This window comes from Cylas formicarius, unplaced genomic scaffold (genome assembly GCF_029955315.1).
Source record: "Cylas formicarius isolate icCylForm1 unplaced genomic scaffold, icCylForm1.1 PGA_scaffold_3__17_contigs__length_32017465, whole genome shotgun sequence".
NCBI lineage: Eukaryota > Metazoa > Arthropoda > Insecta > Coleoptera > Brentidae > Cylas > Cylas formicarius.
Window position 1 is genome coordinate 26242752 of NW_026844326.1, and position 19308 is coordinate 26262059.

The 19308-nt window shown below is 37.2% G+C and overlaps 2 protein-coding genes across 3 annotated transcripts; one reads left to right on the forward strand and one right to left on the reverse strand.

Annotated features, from left to right (window-relative positions):
- The first annotated feature begins 2494 nt into the window (after nt 1-2494).
- On the forward strand, nt 2495-15275 carry LOC132699236 (zinc finger CCHC domain-containing protein 24-like). 2 transcript variants are annotated; one of them, XM_060665846.1, is made up of 5 exons: nt 2495-2606; nt 9048-9267; nt 9329-9553; nt 14273-14437; nt 14481-15275. In XM_060665846.1, exons 2-5 carry the CDS (start codon nt 9097-9099, stop codon nt 14625-14627), a joined length of 708 nt encoding a protein of 235 aa, XP_060521829.1. In that variant the 5' UTR covers nt 2495-2606; nt 9048-9096; the 3' UTR covers nt 14628-15275. The 2 variants fall into 2 exon arrangements, with proteins under 2 accessions (XP_060521829.1, XP_060521830.1); XM_060665847.1 differs by lacking the exon at nt 2495-2606 and having other exon boundaries at nt 7964-9267; nt 14499-15275.
- Nucleotides 15276-16228: 953 nt separating this feature from the next.
- On the reverse strand, nt 16229-19006 carry LOC132699155 (homogentisate 1,2-dioxygenase). The gene is made up of 5 exons (XM_060665701.1): nt 18918-19006; nt 17906-18350; nt 17058-17461; nt 16506-16814; nt 16229-16449 (listed from the first exon to the last, which is right to left on the reverse strand). Exons 1-5 carry the CDS (start codon nt 18930-18932, stop codon nt 16321-16323), a joined length of 1302 nt encoding a protein of 433 aa, XP_060521684.1. The 5' UTR covers nt 18933-19006; the 3' UTR covers nt 16229-16320.
- Between the last annotated feature and the right edge of the window lie 302 nt (nt 19007-19308).

Genomic DNA, 19308 nt, shown 5'->3' on the forward strand with positions numbered 1-19308 from the left:
GGTCAGTTGCCGAGAACTTCAAAATAGCATTTTTTCTACTCCCGTATGTAAAATACCTAATTATACACCGATCTAGCGTGCGGGAAGCGGGAACCACGCCAGTTTCGTTTCCGATCCGCTGACATTTTACCGCACGGGTTTGGGTGTAATCGGATGTTTTCGGAGATTTCACCGCACGGTTTCAATTTTGACGTTTTTGCAAAAATGTTTCCAAAAACTAATACACTGAAAAATGTTACAAAATATATCACAAAATTTAAGTACTACGTGCTATAAGCTACAATTAAAATCTAGTGGGCTAGTCGGTAAGTAAAGTGACATTTATAATTTAAGTTTCCCACAGAAATTTTATATACCATTCTTAAGGACGTCAGCGGTTTTTACAGTTTCTATATTAAAATCTTCCCAAGAGCAATTGTACGATTTTCAAATATCTATGTCTCGTCAGTAAAAACAAAACAGAATTGAAGGTTAGGACCTGCTTTTTCTTTCTTATACGATCTTAAAGGCTTAATCCTCCTAAAAGCTCTATCCTTGGATGATTTTTCTTCCAATTACAGTCTTTTTTTTTAAAATAAAGTACTTAACGATCAAATGTAAAAGTTCAATAAACAACGTAACGTTTTAAACTTGTGTTTTTCTACTCCCGTCTGTAAAATTACCCACCCACCGATCTAGCGTGCGGGAAGCGTCGCTTTACCACGTCAGTTTCGTTTCCCATGAATCCGAGCCACTTCGGACATTTCCGGGATTTTACCGCACGGATTTGGGAGCAATCGGACATTTTCGGAAATATTTCCCACGCCTTGAATTTTGACGTTTGTCGATTTTGACGGTCATGTCAGTGAATGTATTCGCGTTGTCTTGCGAAAATGTAACCAAAAACTAACGGTCGTACAAAAAGCATAGTATGCAACACGTTCGGTAAACTTTTTAACTCACTTGTTTATTAAAAACTCGCTCCTCTGCGCTCCGCTCGTGCCAAATAAACTCGTGAGTCAAATGACGTTTACCGCACTTGTTGCATAATATACTATTTTCTACTCCCGTCTGTAAAATACTTAATTACCCACCGATCTAGCGTGCCGGAAGCGTGACTTTACCACGTCAGTTTCGTTTCCCATGAATCCGAGCCACTTCGGACATTTCCGGGATTTTACCGCACGGATTTGTGAGCAATCGGACATTTTCGGACGCTTTCCCACGCTTTGAATTTTGACGTTGACGTTGACGACTACCGGTCGTTTATTAAGAATTCGTGAGTCAAATGACGTTTACCCCACTTGTTGCATGATATACTATTACTTCATTGTTTATATGACAAATCCAATAATACATCTCTCTCTGTCTAACGTATACAGTTAAAAAGAGACAACAATAGCTGAACCGATCGACACGTTAAACGGATAGGTTTCATGACAACTGGTAAATATTTTGATTGAATGGTACAAAATTTCGTAATTCGATAATCTGTTATATATCTGTCGCAGTATGCAACACGTTTGGTAATAGTATATTATGCAACAAGTGGGGTAAACGGCATTTGACTCACGAGTTTATTTGACACGAGCGGAGCGAGTGTTTAATAAACGAGTCACTTAAAAAGTTTACAGAATGTGTTACTTTTTGTAAGACCGTTAGTTTTTGGGTGCATTTTCGCAAGAGAACGCGAATACATTCACTGACATGACCGTCAGAATTGACAAACGTCAAAATTCAAGGCGTGGGAAATATCTCCGAAAACATCCGATTGCACCCAAAGCCGTGCGGTAAAATTCCGGAAATGTCCGAAGTGGCTCGGATTCATGGGAAACGAAACTGACGTGGTAAAGTGACGCTTCCCGCACGCTTGATCGGTGGGTAATTAAGTATTTTACGGACGGGAGTAGAAAAACTTTTCATCTCACTCGTTTATGAAGCACTCGTTCCGCTAGTGCCCAATAAACTCGAAATGGAAATTTGTCTTGAGAGATGCGTGTATTAAAAGAAGAAAATTATCATCCGTACAAGATTACGTTGCTACAGGGGCTGCGCGCTAATTTCAAATATGACGTAAAAGATAATAATATAATGGCGCTACCGTATTTTTTTTGCTACTAGCATTTTTTTTTACAAAAATTAAAATATATATTAGAAAAAGTATTAAATTTGGGTATGTATTAATCTTAATCAAATATACATGAAAATACCGTTACAATTGTTGTATTTATCATTTTTTCATAACTTTTGAAACAAATGAGATATTCTATCGCCCTGGACAGATTTACGCTTCAATTTTCCATTTTAAGGCATTCTTAAGGCTATGAATTTTTAGTTCATCGGAAAAAATCCGAAGGGGCCGAATCCGACGCAGCCTCGGGCCGGCCCTACTGGATGTTTACTTTATCTATCCCGGCGTTTTCCCTGACTTATTTTAAGCGCCGCGGTCGCTATCCCCACCACTTTCCGGTGACGTCACCTGGTCGCGCGCGACCGCGCACGCATCCAGAGATCCAGAAATTGACCGGCTTCGACGCGGCACCTCTCGATCGATTTTAATACTCGCGTCGCGCCATCGAGGGACGCCCTTTCCCTCGGGATCGTTTTTTTTTTCTTACGTCGTCCAGGTGAGTGACGCGGACGTCAACGAGGCGTGTCTTTATAGCATATATACGTAATGATATGGCAGAGAATGCGCTTTTGGCCGGGCTCACATTAAAAAAAAACGGAGAGCGACGCGCGGCCGTTAGTATTTTCGGGTTTTTGGCGAGGAGTATTTCCTGACCCATTTTTTTGTTGGTTCGCGCCGCCGCTCTCTTCCGCCGCCGCCGCCGCAGCCTCCGTAACAATTACCGTAAACCGGTGCTATTCTTAGCCCCGCGGCTTGGCTTTGGGTCAATGTAAACCGAAACGCACGCTCGGCCGTTTTTCGCTCTTTTTTTTTTTTCGATTTTCGTTTTATGGGTCCCGCACTTATTCGCCATACGGGGCAACAGGTCGTACCGTAAATCAGATTAAATGATGTCATCCGCACCGATGTCAAATAGACGGGTGACTTTAACCCACCCCGTAGGCAAAAATCTAATACCGTAAGATCGGGCGATCCTGCTGGTCAATCCCACTTCCCAAAACGTCGAAACCAATGGTCATTAAATAATTCGTATAATTCTGTGACACCTCGTCAGTATAGTTAACCGGGTGCCCCTTCTAGTCTGTTCATATATATAAGTTAGTTGTTGAGTTAGTTGACTCCTAATGAAGATATCTAAGGTAGGCACGCTTTGTTCCTCGTATAACTGGTAAATTTTACGCCGTATTATATCTTGATCACTTTCATCTACACTCGAGAAAATGTCAGCATCGCTCCTCTTTTTCCTCGCTGAAATGGGATTATTCACAATTTTCCATACAGTTGATGTTGGAATTTTCGTCAATGTGGCCGTTTCTTCTAAAGATGCTTGCTTGCTGGCACCACGTTCAATGAAAGTCAAATAAACATTGTTTATAACTTCCTTAGTGTCAATGGAATAGTGTTTTCTACATTTGGGCGGGAGCATCTCCTGAGATACACTAGACTCGCACATATTTTGCATAATTCGCACACGATTCAACACACGCTGTATTATACACGAAATAAGAATGATTACTAATAAACTTAAATTAAGTATTATACCAAACCAAAGAATATGAAACAGGTATTCAATTCAAAAGCAATTGGTCACTTTCTTATATCTATGAATAGATCATACCAAGAGGTCCGAAGTTACTCGAGAAAATCATTTAATATTTGAAGATGTTTTGGAGCATTCGATAAAAAAACTTACCTTCTTAACCAAAATCCAAAGTTTTATCTTTCTACCGGCTCCAGTGTCGTAGGATTAAAAATTTAATTGAAACTATGCTTTGCTCGAAAAAAAAATAAAATAATTTCTCTCTGTTGATCGAAAAGATGGGCATTCCCTTATGGTGCGGGTTTTTGAGTGGCTTTTATCAAGATATTTGTCATTTTCGAGCCAGATTTCTAAATTGCACACATTTTGTTGCTTGCGCTTAGCTAGCAGAACACGCAGGTGTGTTGTATTTTATTACCTATGCAAATTTTCTCCGCGCACACCTATGGTCCTAAAACTTATTTCGTTTCGCCTTACTTTGTATAATTCTTGCCCTCTTGTTTTTTCTTTAAATTCGTATTCTGGTTTTTGGGGTGTCGGGGTCTTTTTATAAAACCCGACAATAATAAAAAAATCCAATTAAATTAAATTAATTAATTGAAAACTATGGCACTATATTAGTGTTGAATTGTTAACAACATTGATTTGAAGTATTTCGACTCAAAGGATCGCCTGTTGCTTGTATCGGATTATGTATTTACAAGGTGTCTGCTAATTTAACGACCCATACCGAAAAGGGTTTACCAAATGGTATATCCAATAATAGTAATAATAATAACAATGATGTAAATTGCAAAGATACTAACCCTATTCATAGGGGTAACAACTCAATATTTAACAAGCAGATAATATGATGATCAATTTACTAGAGCAAAAATTATAAAAAACTTAATACAACCATTTGCAAAAAAAACATTATTAGACAGTGTGTTCGAGATGAGGAGGTCCATCAAAGGGAGATTGATAAGAGATTTAAATATTTAAAGGTTAAGAACGTGCTGTTGAGAAAACTAAAAAATTCCAATCACCGCCGAAGATTAACCAAACAAACCGAAACTGGACGATATCGTTTTTATTTTTTCTTGTGCTATTTAATGGGATATAAAAAAGTAAAAGTTACTTTATCGTTACCACATGTTGAGAGATTTTTTTATAACGGCCGCAACGATGTACGACATAATACGATTCCACATTGGTTAAATCGCAAAAAGGGTTTTTATTAAATTCAATGACATAAAATGATAGATCATGTCACATATTAATTCATTAATAAATTACTTAAAATGAACTTACTACAAAAAGAAATTATAAACAAGTGACCATTAATTTTCAAACGCAGATTGAAAATTGTAAATGTCGAATTTAAAACATTTCTTAACATATCAGTTCTAATGTTTTGAAAGCCTTTAATAATTATTCTTAGTTGACCTTCAGTCTCAAAAACTCACTGGTAAACACAATTTTTGCAATAACCCTATTTAAAAAAATCTATCCGAAGCTTCTTCTAGGTTGTGGTGGTAACGCTCAGAGTTAAGAAAACCATTATAATAAAAGGGTCTAATGAATCTGTTCGAAAAATCTCGGTCCACCGATATTCGGTGTACTCGAGCATTATCTCTTACTTACAGGGAAAGTTCCATCATGTCTAGTATCACCTGGTCTGAGGGCTTAAGTAATTCTAAATTTGAAAGGATGATTTTTTTTTCTCATAATAAAATGAGCAGTAGATTTCGTCATTAATTGTACGTTCTGTTTTTCTAACAGATGTTGCCGGATTTTCAGTTACGGCGAACATTACATTATTTGCTTTTTTTTTCATTGTTGATATTATTCCTGGATTAAACTGGTTTATACGTGCACCATACTGCTTAAGATTCGTAGTGAATTTTTCAAAAATGTTTATACTCCGTTGTCTTCTTTCTATACTTTATTGTGATTAAAACAATGTATCATCATTTTGTATTCGTAATAAAAATATGCTATTTAATACATGGTGTATTTTTTTTAAATCTCTGAACACTATCTTGTGGAGCTCAGAAAGAGACATTTATTTTTTTATATCTCACAATAACGCCAGAAAAAATAATACCAAATCGGCAAAATTAGGTTTTTTTAACATATCATCGGAAGTGATGGGAACTCTTTACTTTTCTTGAAATTTTGCAACTTTTTTCTAATTTAACCATCTTCATATCTCATAGTTTCCAATATCCCCATCCATCCTTATCTTGGATATACTGTGTATTGGACAAAAGTCATGTGATTGACTAGTGGAAAATTGTTCACAGCTAGCTAAAAGAAATTTGCAAATTAAATTGGTTAGTTCCTGTTCCCTCCTTTTGATCAGTTGATTGGTCGATTTGTAGCAAACAAGTACCCTAACTTAAGCTTAATTATTATTACGAAATCTTGTTTATCCCAAAGGTTTATATTATGGGTAACAAGCAATTTATTATTATCATTATTATTATTGTTATACAAGTAATTTCGTGTTTTCTCATTTTTTTAAATATTAACCCTGCAGGTGTGGCGTCAGATTATGTGAAAAACGTCGAAAGGAAAATATCTCGGTCTAATGTGGGAAACTGCAAAATTTCAAATGTTAACACGGTACTAAATATTGAAAAAATACCGAAGTATATCGAAAACGATCTCTTTAATCGAAGTATATCTTCTTAATTTAAAAATTGCCATTTTTTCATAATTTGCAATGAAAAATAATGGAGTAGAACGACTTCTACCATGTACATCTCAATATCCATTTTCCGATAATTATGAACCACATCTTATAACACAAACTTTTCCTAGTTTTCCCATAATAGATTGTGGTATATTTCTCCGACGGGACACCCTGTATATGTTGCAACCTGTTTTAGTTTCAGCCTGCTCATAACCCGTTACTAACCATGGACGAGCTCACGATCGAGATTCCTCCCCTAACAGTCGAATTCCTCAAGAGGTGATTTTCCTTATTAATAATGTTTTCCGCACCCCTTCCCGGCGGATTTTCCGTTCCGCTAAAGGGACAGGTGGAACGAGGAAAATGCCCCGTCACGCATGCACATTATCGTAATCGACGGCCTATGAGCGCGAGCAAAAAAAAAATCCGGCTCGAAGGACCATCCCGATCAAGTTCGAAGTCGCTATACTAAAGGGCTTTTCAATAAGGGTGTGTCGAAATAGAATAAAACAAGCCGTGTGTGAGATATTAACTAAATTTTTATTTTATTTGATAGGTCTATGAATGCCATTATTTGCTCTTGCTCATAGTTCCATCTGAATCTGAGCGATTGCTTGGATTGTTTTGACTTTAAGGGCTTATCAGTGACTTTAGAAAACCCCACAAGAAAAGGTCTAGCGGAGTCAAATCGCACAATGTGGGTGGCCAATTTACGTACGAGATAATCGTACCCTCAAAATTTTCACGAAGAAGCTCCATCGTGGCGTCCGCCGTATGACAGGTGACGCCATCATGCTGGAACCACAAAGTGTTCATGTACTTTTTGTGGATACTCCTACTTCGACCCGTCCCAATCGAAAAACCCTTTACTTCTAAAATATAAACACTCTGTTTAGTAAAAATGGGACTGAGGTGGCTTTTACTTGATCCATTTAACACAAATTAAATTAGAACAAAAATGTTCAGATTTTCACAGTTTTTAATGCTATATGACAGCTTTTTCGGCAACACCGTGCCTTTACTAACTCTGTTTAGTAACGATTCTAGCGCTTGCTACGAAACGTTTGTATCTCAAATTGGTAATTTAAACGTTAAAATCTAAAGCTTTAAAAATAGAATAAGCAAATTAACTTTGGGAGAGCGGGGGGATTTTAGTGACGCAGTCTCAAGTTGCCTTCTAAGGACTACAGGCAACTAAACTGGACACTCGAAATAAGTAAACTGAGGGGGTTATATATAGAAACTCCGGATTTTTTGCTTTAAATTTACAATTGCCCCCTTTGAAAACTATACAATCAACCCTCTTTTTTCCAAAAAAAAAAATAATTAATTAATTTTTTTTCAGGGGGAGGTGGGCAAAAACTCCCACTAAAATTTTCCGAAATTCAAAAAATTTGAGTTTTCAAATAATTAGATCAAATTTGCCTTTAAATTGAATTTTCCATATTTTATTTTTCTTAAGTAATTTTTTTCCATAGACTCGTAAATTACCCCTCAGGTTAGTTTGACAACAAAACTAAAAAATATTGTTTGAACCAGTATTTAGATTATTTAATTTTCATTGTAGTAGATTATTAAGATTTTTTTTAATTTAACTTTAACTTTAACTTTAACTTTTTTTGAGTCTCTACGTCATAATATTTTATATTATAGGGGCACTTATAAGATATAGGAATCCATTTTGCATTTTTAGGAAAAAATGTTTTGTGGTTGTCGTCTTTTAATACAAAAACTATAGCAGTGAAGATACAATAAGAGAAAAATGAAACGTCATCCGGATAAAAGTTTAAAAATGTTCACCGAATTGTACAGGGTGAGTCAAGAATAGAGTAAAGTTCACTCTTTGGCTTCAAAAGTTATTAGAAAATGATAAATACAAAAGTTGTAAAGATTGTCAGGATGCACACTCTAAAATTGTTTTAAAATGTGGCTCAAAAAAGCGTGACGAATACATTTCTTTAAATGCAATACCCCATTTTTAAATTTTATTTTGAATTCGTTTTGGAATTCTTCAACTTTTTTAGTAATAATAAAACATTCCTAAACCTAATAGTTTTTCTAATATTTTAATTTTCCTACAAAAAATACTATTTATTTATTATTAATAAGTTGAAGAATTCCCAAACCAATTCTAAATAAAATTAAAAAATAGGTTATTGCATTCAAAGAACATAAATCGCAAAATATTAAAAATGGTATATTACAAATAACGCTAATATCAAATATGAGTAATCTTCAGAAATAACGGCGCTATCGTAATTTTTTTGCAAGTGTAAAAAATAGTATTTTTTTTTAAATATTGAGTCACCGTGTATAATTTAAAATAATTTTAAATTTTAAAACTTTTGTATTTTTTTTTTGAAATTTATTCCATCCTAGGCTCTCCCCAATTTGAAAAACTTCTGAAAAACCCAATATCCTTCTTCGCAAATATGTGGTTTGAAAACAATCCGCACAAACTGCGCAAAAGTTACGTCACGTGACGTCACAGAAAAACCAGTCCAGTCGAGAATGACGTCACGTTCTAGTAAACAAATCTCTTAGGATACATTTACGGTGTTGTTCAGCAGTAATTTAAAGAAGACAAATTAAAGAAAAAACCTCCAGAGGCTTCTGGGCCGTCGGTTGTCCTTTTTGTGCCTATTGTGCATGGCATCCACTTCATTCGCTCATTAAGTTATTATTTAAAATAAAAAAAAACCAAAACGAAACGACAGCTTGATCCGCGACTTTTTCGACGTAACGTTCGACGACGACCACGCCTTCATGTCCCCGTCGGCCACCATTTTCTCGCAACCGTCCCTGACAAAGTCGACGTCCCACGGGCGGTACAGGGGCCACGATTTCGGCAGTTCCGGGTCTTCAGGCTCGCTTTTCACCCCGCCGTACCCTTCACCCAACTACATGCAGTACCACCACAGCCCCGAGCAGTACCAGGTAAGCGAGACGTCGTTTTTTTTGTTATATTTTTTCAAAATCCTTGTTCCCGCCGCACCAGATTTGTCCGACGACGTGGAACGCCCCCATGTCGCCGCCCCAAACCGCCCTCAACATCTACAACGGAGGGTACCAGGAGGTACCGTCGACTTCCGTTGCGGTTAACGAACTCGCCGATCAACTGGGAGATCTTGCCATAGAGAGGAGACCGACTAAACAACCTCCACCAACGTACATGTGCCACCTGTGTTTCGGATTCAAGCACTACATCAAAGATTGCCCTCAGGTATGTTTTTAACTCTGATACTATGCTAAAAATCTGCCCGGAATGAAATGTTCTTTGCTGGGGTTCAAAAATTATTTTCAAAAACCTGACTGGTCAATCCGCAAAATATCTGTAGTGTCTGTGAAGTTCCTCGAGTGCGATTGTGCTTACAGGCCATACATGACACGATTCCAATATGGTAGAACGTTTGAGTTACATTAATAATAACTTCTTAAAAGTGTTAAAGCAGTGGGGGTGTTTATTATGGACGTCTCACATACATCGAAAACGAGACCTGCAAAAATAGGGACACCTGGTGGAAAATTGCCTTGTTGCAAAGTCCAGCCTAATACTTCACAAGAGACAGAAATTTTGGTCACTCGAGATAAAAAAATAAGAAGAAGACATTTTGGTACTCGAGGTTATCGATCACAATAGAGTTATGGGGATTGTTGTCTTTCTCTTGCTCATTTATATAAATAGCAGAAAGAAATAGAATTTATAGTATTATAAGTTCTTAAAAAAACTACCAGTAGTAGTATTTGATGTATGTTGTGCTGAGTGATAAAATTCATATTGCAAAATTGCTGAAATACTTTTTTTAGTTTTTAAAATAAAAGCGGTCAAGAATATGCCACAATTCTAAGATTTTTTTGTTTTATGAAAAAAGATGAAGTAGGTAGGCGAGAACAAAATGTATTGCTTATACTTACTCCTCAGTCCAAGCGGAATTCAATAAAACATCAAAAACAAAATGTGTCCATAATGAAACCTCCATTGTCCACACCAACCTCCTGCATCCAATTATGATGAACTGAACATCCATAAACTCCAGCAAAATTGGAAACAAGATACCCTTGTTTAGGTTGTTAATAATGCTTTTGCACGACAATTAATAAAATTGTACAATTGCCAATAATCAATCGTATGCGTCGCGTAGTTGGCTATGAACTCAAAAAGAAAGAAACGAAAATCCAATTTTTGACACTTATAGAAACCGCGTCCTCTATTAACTAATATGTGTAGTAAATGTATGCGTTTCTTGATTTGCAATTGTATTTTTATAGTTATCAAAAAAACAATTTAGTTTACCTTTATCTAAAACAACATGGCAAGACACTTTATAAAATCGTAATAAATAAAAAAAAAATAATAAAATTCTTTTTGAGCTACCTATATCTAATATCCGCCACATTTTTTTTTTAAGTTAATGGCACAATTCAACACACATCAAATCAAGATGCAAAAAAAGTAAATATCCTAAATTTTCTATTGCCATTAGTCAATACGGTCTCTCCAGTATCATTCAAATTTTTTAGGTTATTTAAATCAAATAAATTGACACAATTAACCACTAATCGAGCACAATTTATTACAACAAGAAAAATATTAAAAACTAAAAATGGGGGGCCGGCTGACGTAAAGCTCGGTATGGTCTGTTCATAGATATAAGAAAGTGACCAATTGCTTTTGAATGGGATTATACAAGGGTGGTGATTAACATACAATGCAACAAGATTATTACCTAAAGTTTCGGAATTTAAATTCAGGTAAAATTGTGGTCCGTAATAGAAAATAATTTTATACCTACCTGTGGTTAATATTCTTTGGTTTGGTATACTATTTAGTTTAAGTTTATTGGTAATAATTTTTATTTCGTGTGTAATACAGCGTGTGTCGAATCGTGTGCGAATTATGCAAAATATGTGCGAGTCTAGTGTATCTCAGGAGATGCTCCCGTCCAAATGTAGAAAACACTATTCTATTGAGACTAAGGAAGTTAGAAACAATATTTATTTGACTCTCATTGAACGCGGTGCCAGCAAACAAGCATCTGTAGAAGACACGGCCACATTGACCAAAATTCCAACATCAACTGTATGGAAAATTGTGAATAATCACATCTCAGCGAGGAAAAAAAGAAGCGATGCTCACATTTTCTCGAGTGTAGATGAAAGTAAAATTTACCAGTTATACGAGGGACAAAGCGTGCCTACATTAGATATCTTAATTAGAAAGCTTGAAAAAGATGAAACCGGTGTTAAATGTGGCAGAACTACCTTATGGAAGTGTATTCAACACATGGGTTTTAGATTTAAAAAAATTGACAAAATGGAATCTTTTAGAATTCGGAAATGGCTACTAGAATATCTAGAAAAAAATAGGATTTACAGAGAACAACAAAGTCCAACTTACACTTACGATACCCCGGAAAAGGGTTGGGTTGGCTCAACTGATAAGTGTAAAACAAACGCGCCATCAAAAAGAGGTAAAAGAATAAATATTTTGCATGCTGGCTCTAGAGATGGTTGGATTCCAAATGGACTTTCTCTGTCTGCGAAAAATATTAAAGATTCTTCTCTGCATTCCCATGAAGATACCACCGCTGATTTATTTGAAAGTTGATACCAAAAAGCAATTAATTGAGGTTCTACAAAGCTTAAATCTGCATAAGTAATATGTCTGTGATAATTATGCAAAAATCTAGGGCATACAGTTTTAAGGCTTCCACCTTACCACTGTATATTTAATCAAATTGAACATGTTTGGCACCAAATGAAATCTGCCATTCGTCCTAACAATGTTTTTCCCTGTGTTAACTCCGATGTCCTCAAACTTATAGAAACCGAAGTTTTTAACATTCCTCCACAAAGTTGGGCAAATTCTGTTAAACATGTAGAAAAAACAAAACAATCGTATATCCATATTGCAAATAATTTAGAACAATAATTAGAACAGGCGATGATAGCGATAGTGATACTGATATATTATGTGAATAATTTTAAGTAATTTAAGTACTTTAGATTTAAACATAAATACATACCGAAACAAATAAATATTGTTTGGTATCTTTCCTAACAAAACCCCCAAGAAATAAATTCTAAGCAAAGTACGGACCCGGGTCTTTTCTTAATTCGTATCAGTTAGTCACTTTCTTATATCTATGAACAGACTTTACCGTCAGAAGAGACATAATTCGCTTTTGGTTTGTTTACCTTCTCGAAGAACGGGGGGTCTCGAATATCTTTCGAAAATTTATTGTCCGACGACGCCTGTCGGCGTTTGTTGATAAACAAATTGCGGACTGTGCATTTTTCTCATCGCCGCCGAACCGTTTCGTACGGTATGTGGCGATAAGGCCTTCACCGATATATAAATCTCAAACAATATTAATAACACGTCACCGTTTTCGCGAAACGAAATAAGCATAAATATTTTTGATGGTTTGACGTTTAAAGGAGTTTATGATGAAACGCGATCGTGGAACGTCACATCTTGGCAATTCAGTTCGGGATTTTTCGTTTCGAAACTTCTCGATCGTAATTTGAAGGTCATTGTATGAAGAATGTTGAATATTACACCTGCCAAATTTGACTTTTATGCGTCTGTCAATTGTCACTTTTTTACGAAATGTCAGCGGTCATGTTTAACTTTTATTGGCTGAAAGCGCAGTCCTCTGCATGTCAAATAGAGTATCCACTAATATGGTCCGCTATGGCACCACTTTTATCCCTCTCGATATCGAAAATAGTGTATTTATATTACGATCTGGTCTATTGCCAAAAGAGCGGAGATATAATTTGGTTTTTAATTCATTTTTTTGATGGGCTTGGTTAATGAAACACACACACAAACAAGGACTTTTTTTTTCAAAGAAACTTTGCACAGGGTACTGTAATACGTTTTACAAAACTTCTGGATTCGTCCTGCGTCGGTTTTTGCTGTTTACTTCTTCAGAGCTTGACGCAACTGGCTCGCATTTTACTCTGTACCTACTTATATATTTTTTGAGGGGGGCGGAGCTAAATGAGGGACATAAACACGGGTAGAGACCCGAGTCGCGGTTAAGATTGTTAGGCTGTTTATAGATTTCTATAGACTCTCGAATTTTCCGTTGGTAGAAGAACTGATTACATGCGAGAATTTTAGTTTTTTCGAATAAAATTTCATGAGTTTGTTCGGCAACAGCTGATGAGTTTATTTGTCTTAGACGTAAGGCTCTTTTGTGTTCTTTGTTTCTTTCTAGTTTATATTTTTCGTCCGGTCTCTCTAATGTATTCTTTGCCGCATATGCATGGAATACTGTAAACTCCTGGTGGCATCTCAAATGGAATTTTGTCTTTGACGGACCGAAGATGTTGAGAGATTTTTGGACAAGTGGTAAATCTGGTTTTGACGTTATACTTTTTTATATAGGAATAAGTCATCCGAGACGGTGTTTATGCCCCTCATTTAGCTCCGCCCCCCTTAAACAATATATAAGTAGGTACAGAGTAAAATGCGAACCAGTTTCAGTCATGCTCTGAAGAAGCCAACTCAGCAAAAACCTACGCAGGAGGAATCTAGAAGTTTTGTAAAAAGTACAAACAAGGACAGTCTGCATAAGTACAATCATAACCACAGTATTAACATTAATAACTCGAAGTTTTTTCGTTCAATTCGTGAACAATAAGCAATTCATGTGTCAGGATATCTGGTAGTTATAACAAATAACTTATTGCATAATATTCTATATTATATACAGAAGATGCTGAATACGTTATCAGAGGTGAAAAGTGGACTTTAATCTCAAGCGTATGTTAATTAAAACCTTTGGAACTCAAATTAAATGTTATACAGTAAATGCCATTTAAGTTCGTTTTCGTTGGAAGAAAGTGTTTTTGCCAGGTCTGAAAGTAAAAGTGTTTTTGAGTTTATAATTAACTCGATCTTGATATATAAATGAAAATTTTAACACAGGCTCGGCCCAAAGGTGAGGGCATGACCCCGTACCAAGGCAAGAAGAGATGTTTCGGCGAGTACAAATGTCCCAAATGTAAGAGGAAGTGGATGTCAGGCAACTCGTGGTCAAACAAGGGTCAAGAGTGCATCAAGTGTCATATCAACGTCTATCCGCACAAGCAGGTAAGTTATTTGCTGCGCAGTGAGATTTCGAAAGGAAAAATAGTTTTCGACCATTTCGCAGCGGCCGCTCGAAAAGCCCGACGGACTGGACGTTTCGGACCAGTCGAAGGTTCACCCTCAACATCTGTGCGAAAAGTGCAAGGAGCTCGGCTTCTATTGTAGGAGGGATAATCGGAACGGGTCGTCCTAACAAGGCGGTGCGGAAAGGTTCAGCGCGTTCAGCAGTTTCATAACCTCAAAAGTCCGTTTTTTCAAGCGGTTTTGGAGGTTATGAAACACCATACGCGGCACACTTTTGGCAGTCGCCTGGCCTGTGATCTGTCGCAAAAGCAGGCAACCCGCTTGCGACAAAACACTATAGTTACGTTGTTTGGTACTTTTTAAAATTTTTATTTCGTTCTCATGAGCTATATATGCACCTTTGATCAGTATTTTTTTGTTAATTTGTTTTTTTTTTAATTTTTTGTACCTATTTTTTTATTGCATTTTAATAGGCGTGTCTCTTAGTAATCGGAGTTATCTTCGGCGGGGCCTATACCCACGGGTCTACAAAGTCTATTGACTGGATAAAACTTCACACGTAAAAGTCGTTCATTTATTTATGTTTCATTTCCAAACAATGGCGCCCGTATTTGTATAATTTCGTTGGAGTAAACATTTGGTCGAACCTTTTTGTATATAAAACTAACCCCAGTAACATTTTCTCGAATGCCACGAAAAAAGAAAAAATATACATACATTTTTTCGACGCATCAGACTTCATGGGTCATTTACATTTACGTAATTGTTTTAATATAATCACCCATATATTTTTGTTGTATCGAAAAATAAAAAGTTATTATTAACATATGTCGTCCCTATTTACCCTTGCGCTAGAGTTGTGTCAATCGCGATTGATTCGGTCACTTTGATTCAATCACTTCATAGGATCGAACGACCGAGTCACGCTTGTTCGTAACGATTCGATCACCTTGTTCGCTCTGGCGGCCGTCCTGATCGGTCTGAAGTGACCCAATACAGGACGACCGACCGTACCAAAACAAATCGAATTCGCCGGAATACGATTCATTTGAATGGTTTAAGATTTAAATGCATGACTGAGACAGGCCACGGAAAAGGAATGTTATAATTATTCTATAGTATTGAGTTGCGACCTCGATTGGTAGATTTGCTTATGTGTCGAATTGAATATTGAATGAAATATCTATTTCCACAGAGGTATCTAATTTAAGCAAATTTATGTATGACTGGTACAACCCAATACGTAGCACCTATTTTGATAAAATCATGATAAATATTATACTAACTAGAACAGAGAACATAACATATAGACACAACAATAGTTCAAATTAAAATGAATCTGAATCGGTCGTTCGGACTATTCGGATTCAGTGACTATTACCGCTTATGTTGGCGTCAAAAAGTATTGAAATGAACAATTGAAATGATTCGGACTTTCCGAAATCGGTCACTGATTGATTCGGTCCCCGAGAAATGAACGATTTGACACTTCTTCTTCTTTATAACTTCTATTATCACAACTACCAGGATTATTCGGCCTCAAGCAATAGGCTGCATTCGGTGTTCGCGGCCATTTTTACATATGTAAATACTGGATAGTGCAACCGGAATCGAATAATTTTCATTAGTGCGTTTCACTTAATGTACCTCAGCTACTAGCTAAGTAGTTTGATAAATGGAGGGGCTGAGTTGGTCCGAAAAGTAATACCAACTTTTAAGGGAAGTTCGTTTTATAGCAAAGACAAATTAAGCAACGAAATGATAAACAAATGCAAATGCAGAACTTTAATGAAATTTGTTGTTTCTTCGACAGTTTGCGTACGCCTAAATCTGGGTTCGTACTGCGATCCTGAGTGGCACTTCTAGTGCGGTCCCGTGAAGTTACTTTTAAGGCCCCGCCAGCACTTGTAGTAATCCGGATCCAATTTTTCGCAGGTCTTCGCTCCCCATTTCGTAACTGCCAGACCCAGGCAACTCTCGAACATAAAAGCCTGTAAAAAGTCAATAAGAAGGTAGCCGTCTACGATTAAAACTATAAAAAAAATACTTGGGTGCCATCAGCTACCCTGCAGGGCTTCAGCGCCTCTGTCGCGGCGCTCTCGAAACAATTAAAGTCTGGCCCGTGGGGCGTCATGATGCTGTGTAAAGTTGCTCCGCCCGGTAGAAATGCCCCTTTTTTCGCCTCGTATTCTCCGCATATGAGGCCCATGAATTCCGACATGCAGTTGCGGTGGTAATAGGGAGGTCTGAAGGTGTGCTCTTGCACAGACCACCTAGGTGGAAATATGACGAAATCGGCCACAGCCGTACCGATTTTCTCCGACTGACAGGTTAATACAGTGAATATGGAGGGATCCTGAAAAATCGGGGCATCTAGCGGTCATAAAATAAGCTTCGTTAAGTGGCTCCCTCTCACAACTATTACCATGGTTTTTTTAAAAATTAAATAAAATTAACAGTGGCGAAATTTGGCAACGCAGCAAACACCGTAGAATTGCATAGCTGATTGTTTGATGGGCTGTGCTTTAAAGGGAAGTAATAGTTGCGTTCGTAGATCGGGCTGGGAGAAGTTTTAACCGTGAAAGAGATGTTTACTTACGCAATGATCAAACGAAACCGAATTTATGACCATGAACTTGCTCAAATCGTACTTGAACGGCACGTAGTTCCCATGCCACGCGACGACGTCGAAAGGGCTGTGATCTTGTACGCAGGAGAACAATTTACCGTGATATTTGCCGATAATTTCGTAGCGAACGTTCTTCACTTCGTAACACGCGACGGGCGTCAAAAAATCCCGCGGGTTAGCCAACCCGTTAGCACCGATGGGGCCCAAATCGGGTAGGGTAAAATGTCGGCCGAACACTTCCAGGACGTAACCTCTGGATGGTCGCTCGACATCCACGGAAAACCTCATTCCTTGTTGGACGACGCATATTTCGTTCGGGGCCACCTTAATCTTACCGAACTCGGTAGTTACAACAAGGATGCCAGCTTGGGGTACTGAAAACAGAAATTTCCCAGATGACGAGCTGATGCCATCACGTTGTGATAACCTATTGCACAAATAACGCCCGAAACTTGTTTCGAATGGGCCAAGTGACGTCACTGCATCAACTTGTGCTAATGACATTATTAAATAAATCGGTAATTTAACTAACTTCTTTTGCTCATCGTAGTAAGATTGTTGTTCAGAACATGAAGGAGTATTAATAATATTATGCTATTCGTTTCACGTTTAATTTAACTAGTCTTTAGAATAGTTTTTTATTTTAAGTGTTTTCGTCGAAACATGCGTCCGAATTTTCGACAAGTTCGACAACGTCGCATTAATCACAGAGTTATTCTTCTTCAGTCCATGGCAGAATAGTTTGATTTTTGACAATTGTCGCGCGCAAAATCGTAATTAAATCAAATAATTTTTCACCGTCATATAAGGTACTCTACCTATTAAAAAATCCCCGTCCGCGTTGTAAAAAGCCCGATTCTTCATCGGGACGTTGCAGGCGTACACGTGAACGGCCAGTCCAAGTTTCGTCTTTGGATCGCCCGCCCCGCAAATGGTGTTAAGCCCTTCAACAAAGTCGATCGAACGATCGGGCAAATCGAAGGGATTCCATCGCATCTGATTCGGGTCGGGCTCCTCCTCGGACCAATCGTGCGTTATATTCCCTGCCGGAAATTTACAAAACGGCTCGTGACCCACCGACGGCCTAATTCTGTAGAACCAGGTACGTTTGTTGTCGTTTCGAGGAGCTGTGAATGCGCTACCGGACAGTTGCTCCGCGTAGAGTCCGTACGGGCATTTTTGGGGGCTATTTTGGCCCACGGGCAGCGAGTTAGGACACCTCGGGTCCTCTGATGAGAATTCGGAGCCGAAACCGCTAAGATACTTGAAATCGAACGTTAACGATTAGACGACTAAACGTTACTTCACGTAGGTAAAATGAAAACGGATTTTTTTTCCATTAATATTCGCAACCATGTTTATATAGCGTTTCATTAAAGTTTTCTTGGGAATTTGAAGTTGCCAACTTTAAATTATCATCGCACTATGTGATCATCATTCGTTATGATAGGTCATAGTGAAAATTAGAAAAGGGTAAACAAAAAAAATAGTTTCAAAGCCAATAATCCAAATATGGATAGTGTGATTAAAAACTATGGAAAATTGCTATTATATATATTTATACCTTATTAGTTTTTAAAAAATTTTAAAACGCATGTGTTAGTCATATATTTTTTGTTACAAAATGAAGCAATTCAACATTTTTTAACGTAAACATAATTATGATCCTGGAAGAGCATAGCGACATTTTCAGAATCTTTGTTAGGAGGTTTTTAAAATAGAGGCTTTGCAAACAAGTTTTCAAAATATGAACAAAGCGAACGAACCCACTAAAGCTTAACTATCAAAGTAGTACTTAACTAGACAATAAAGGCGTTGCAGATAACTTACCTTTAGTTCGCTCATGTTTTCATTATCGAACGCTTGTTTACGACTAAAAAATCTTTGCGTTTTATACTTGAGAACTACTTGTCGCCTATGCAAATTGCAAAACAAGTTATTTGTTTTTAAAACGTAATAAATTAATTCGTGTTTTCAATAACTTTTTAAAAATTGTAAACATATTTAAGCCCGAGGGGCGGCTAGGTGTCTATCTTTGTTTGTATAACTTTGAATGTTAATCTGCCATATTAATTCTCCCGTTTACATTATGTACGCCGTATATACTGCTAACCGGTCTCAAGAGGAAGTTTTTCGGCATTTGCTTACTGGATAACTTTACCCATTTCTCCGTAAATTTTGAATTTCTGAATAGTTTCTTAGATAAAGAAACGTTCAAGGA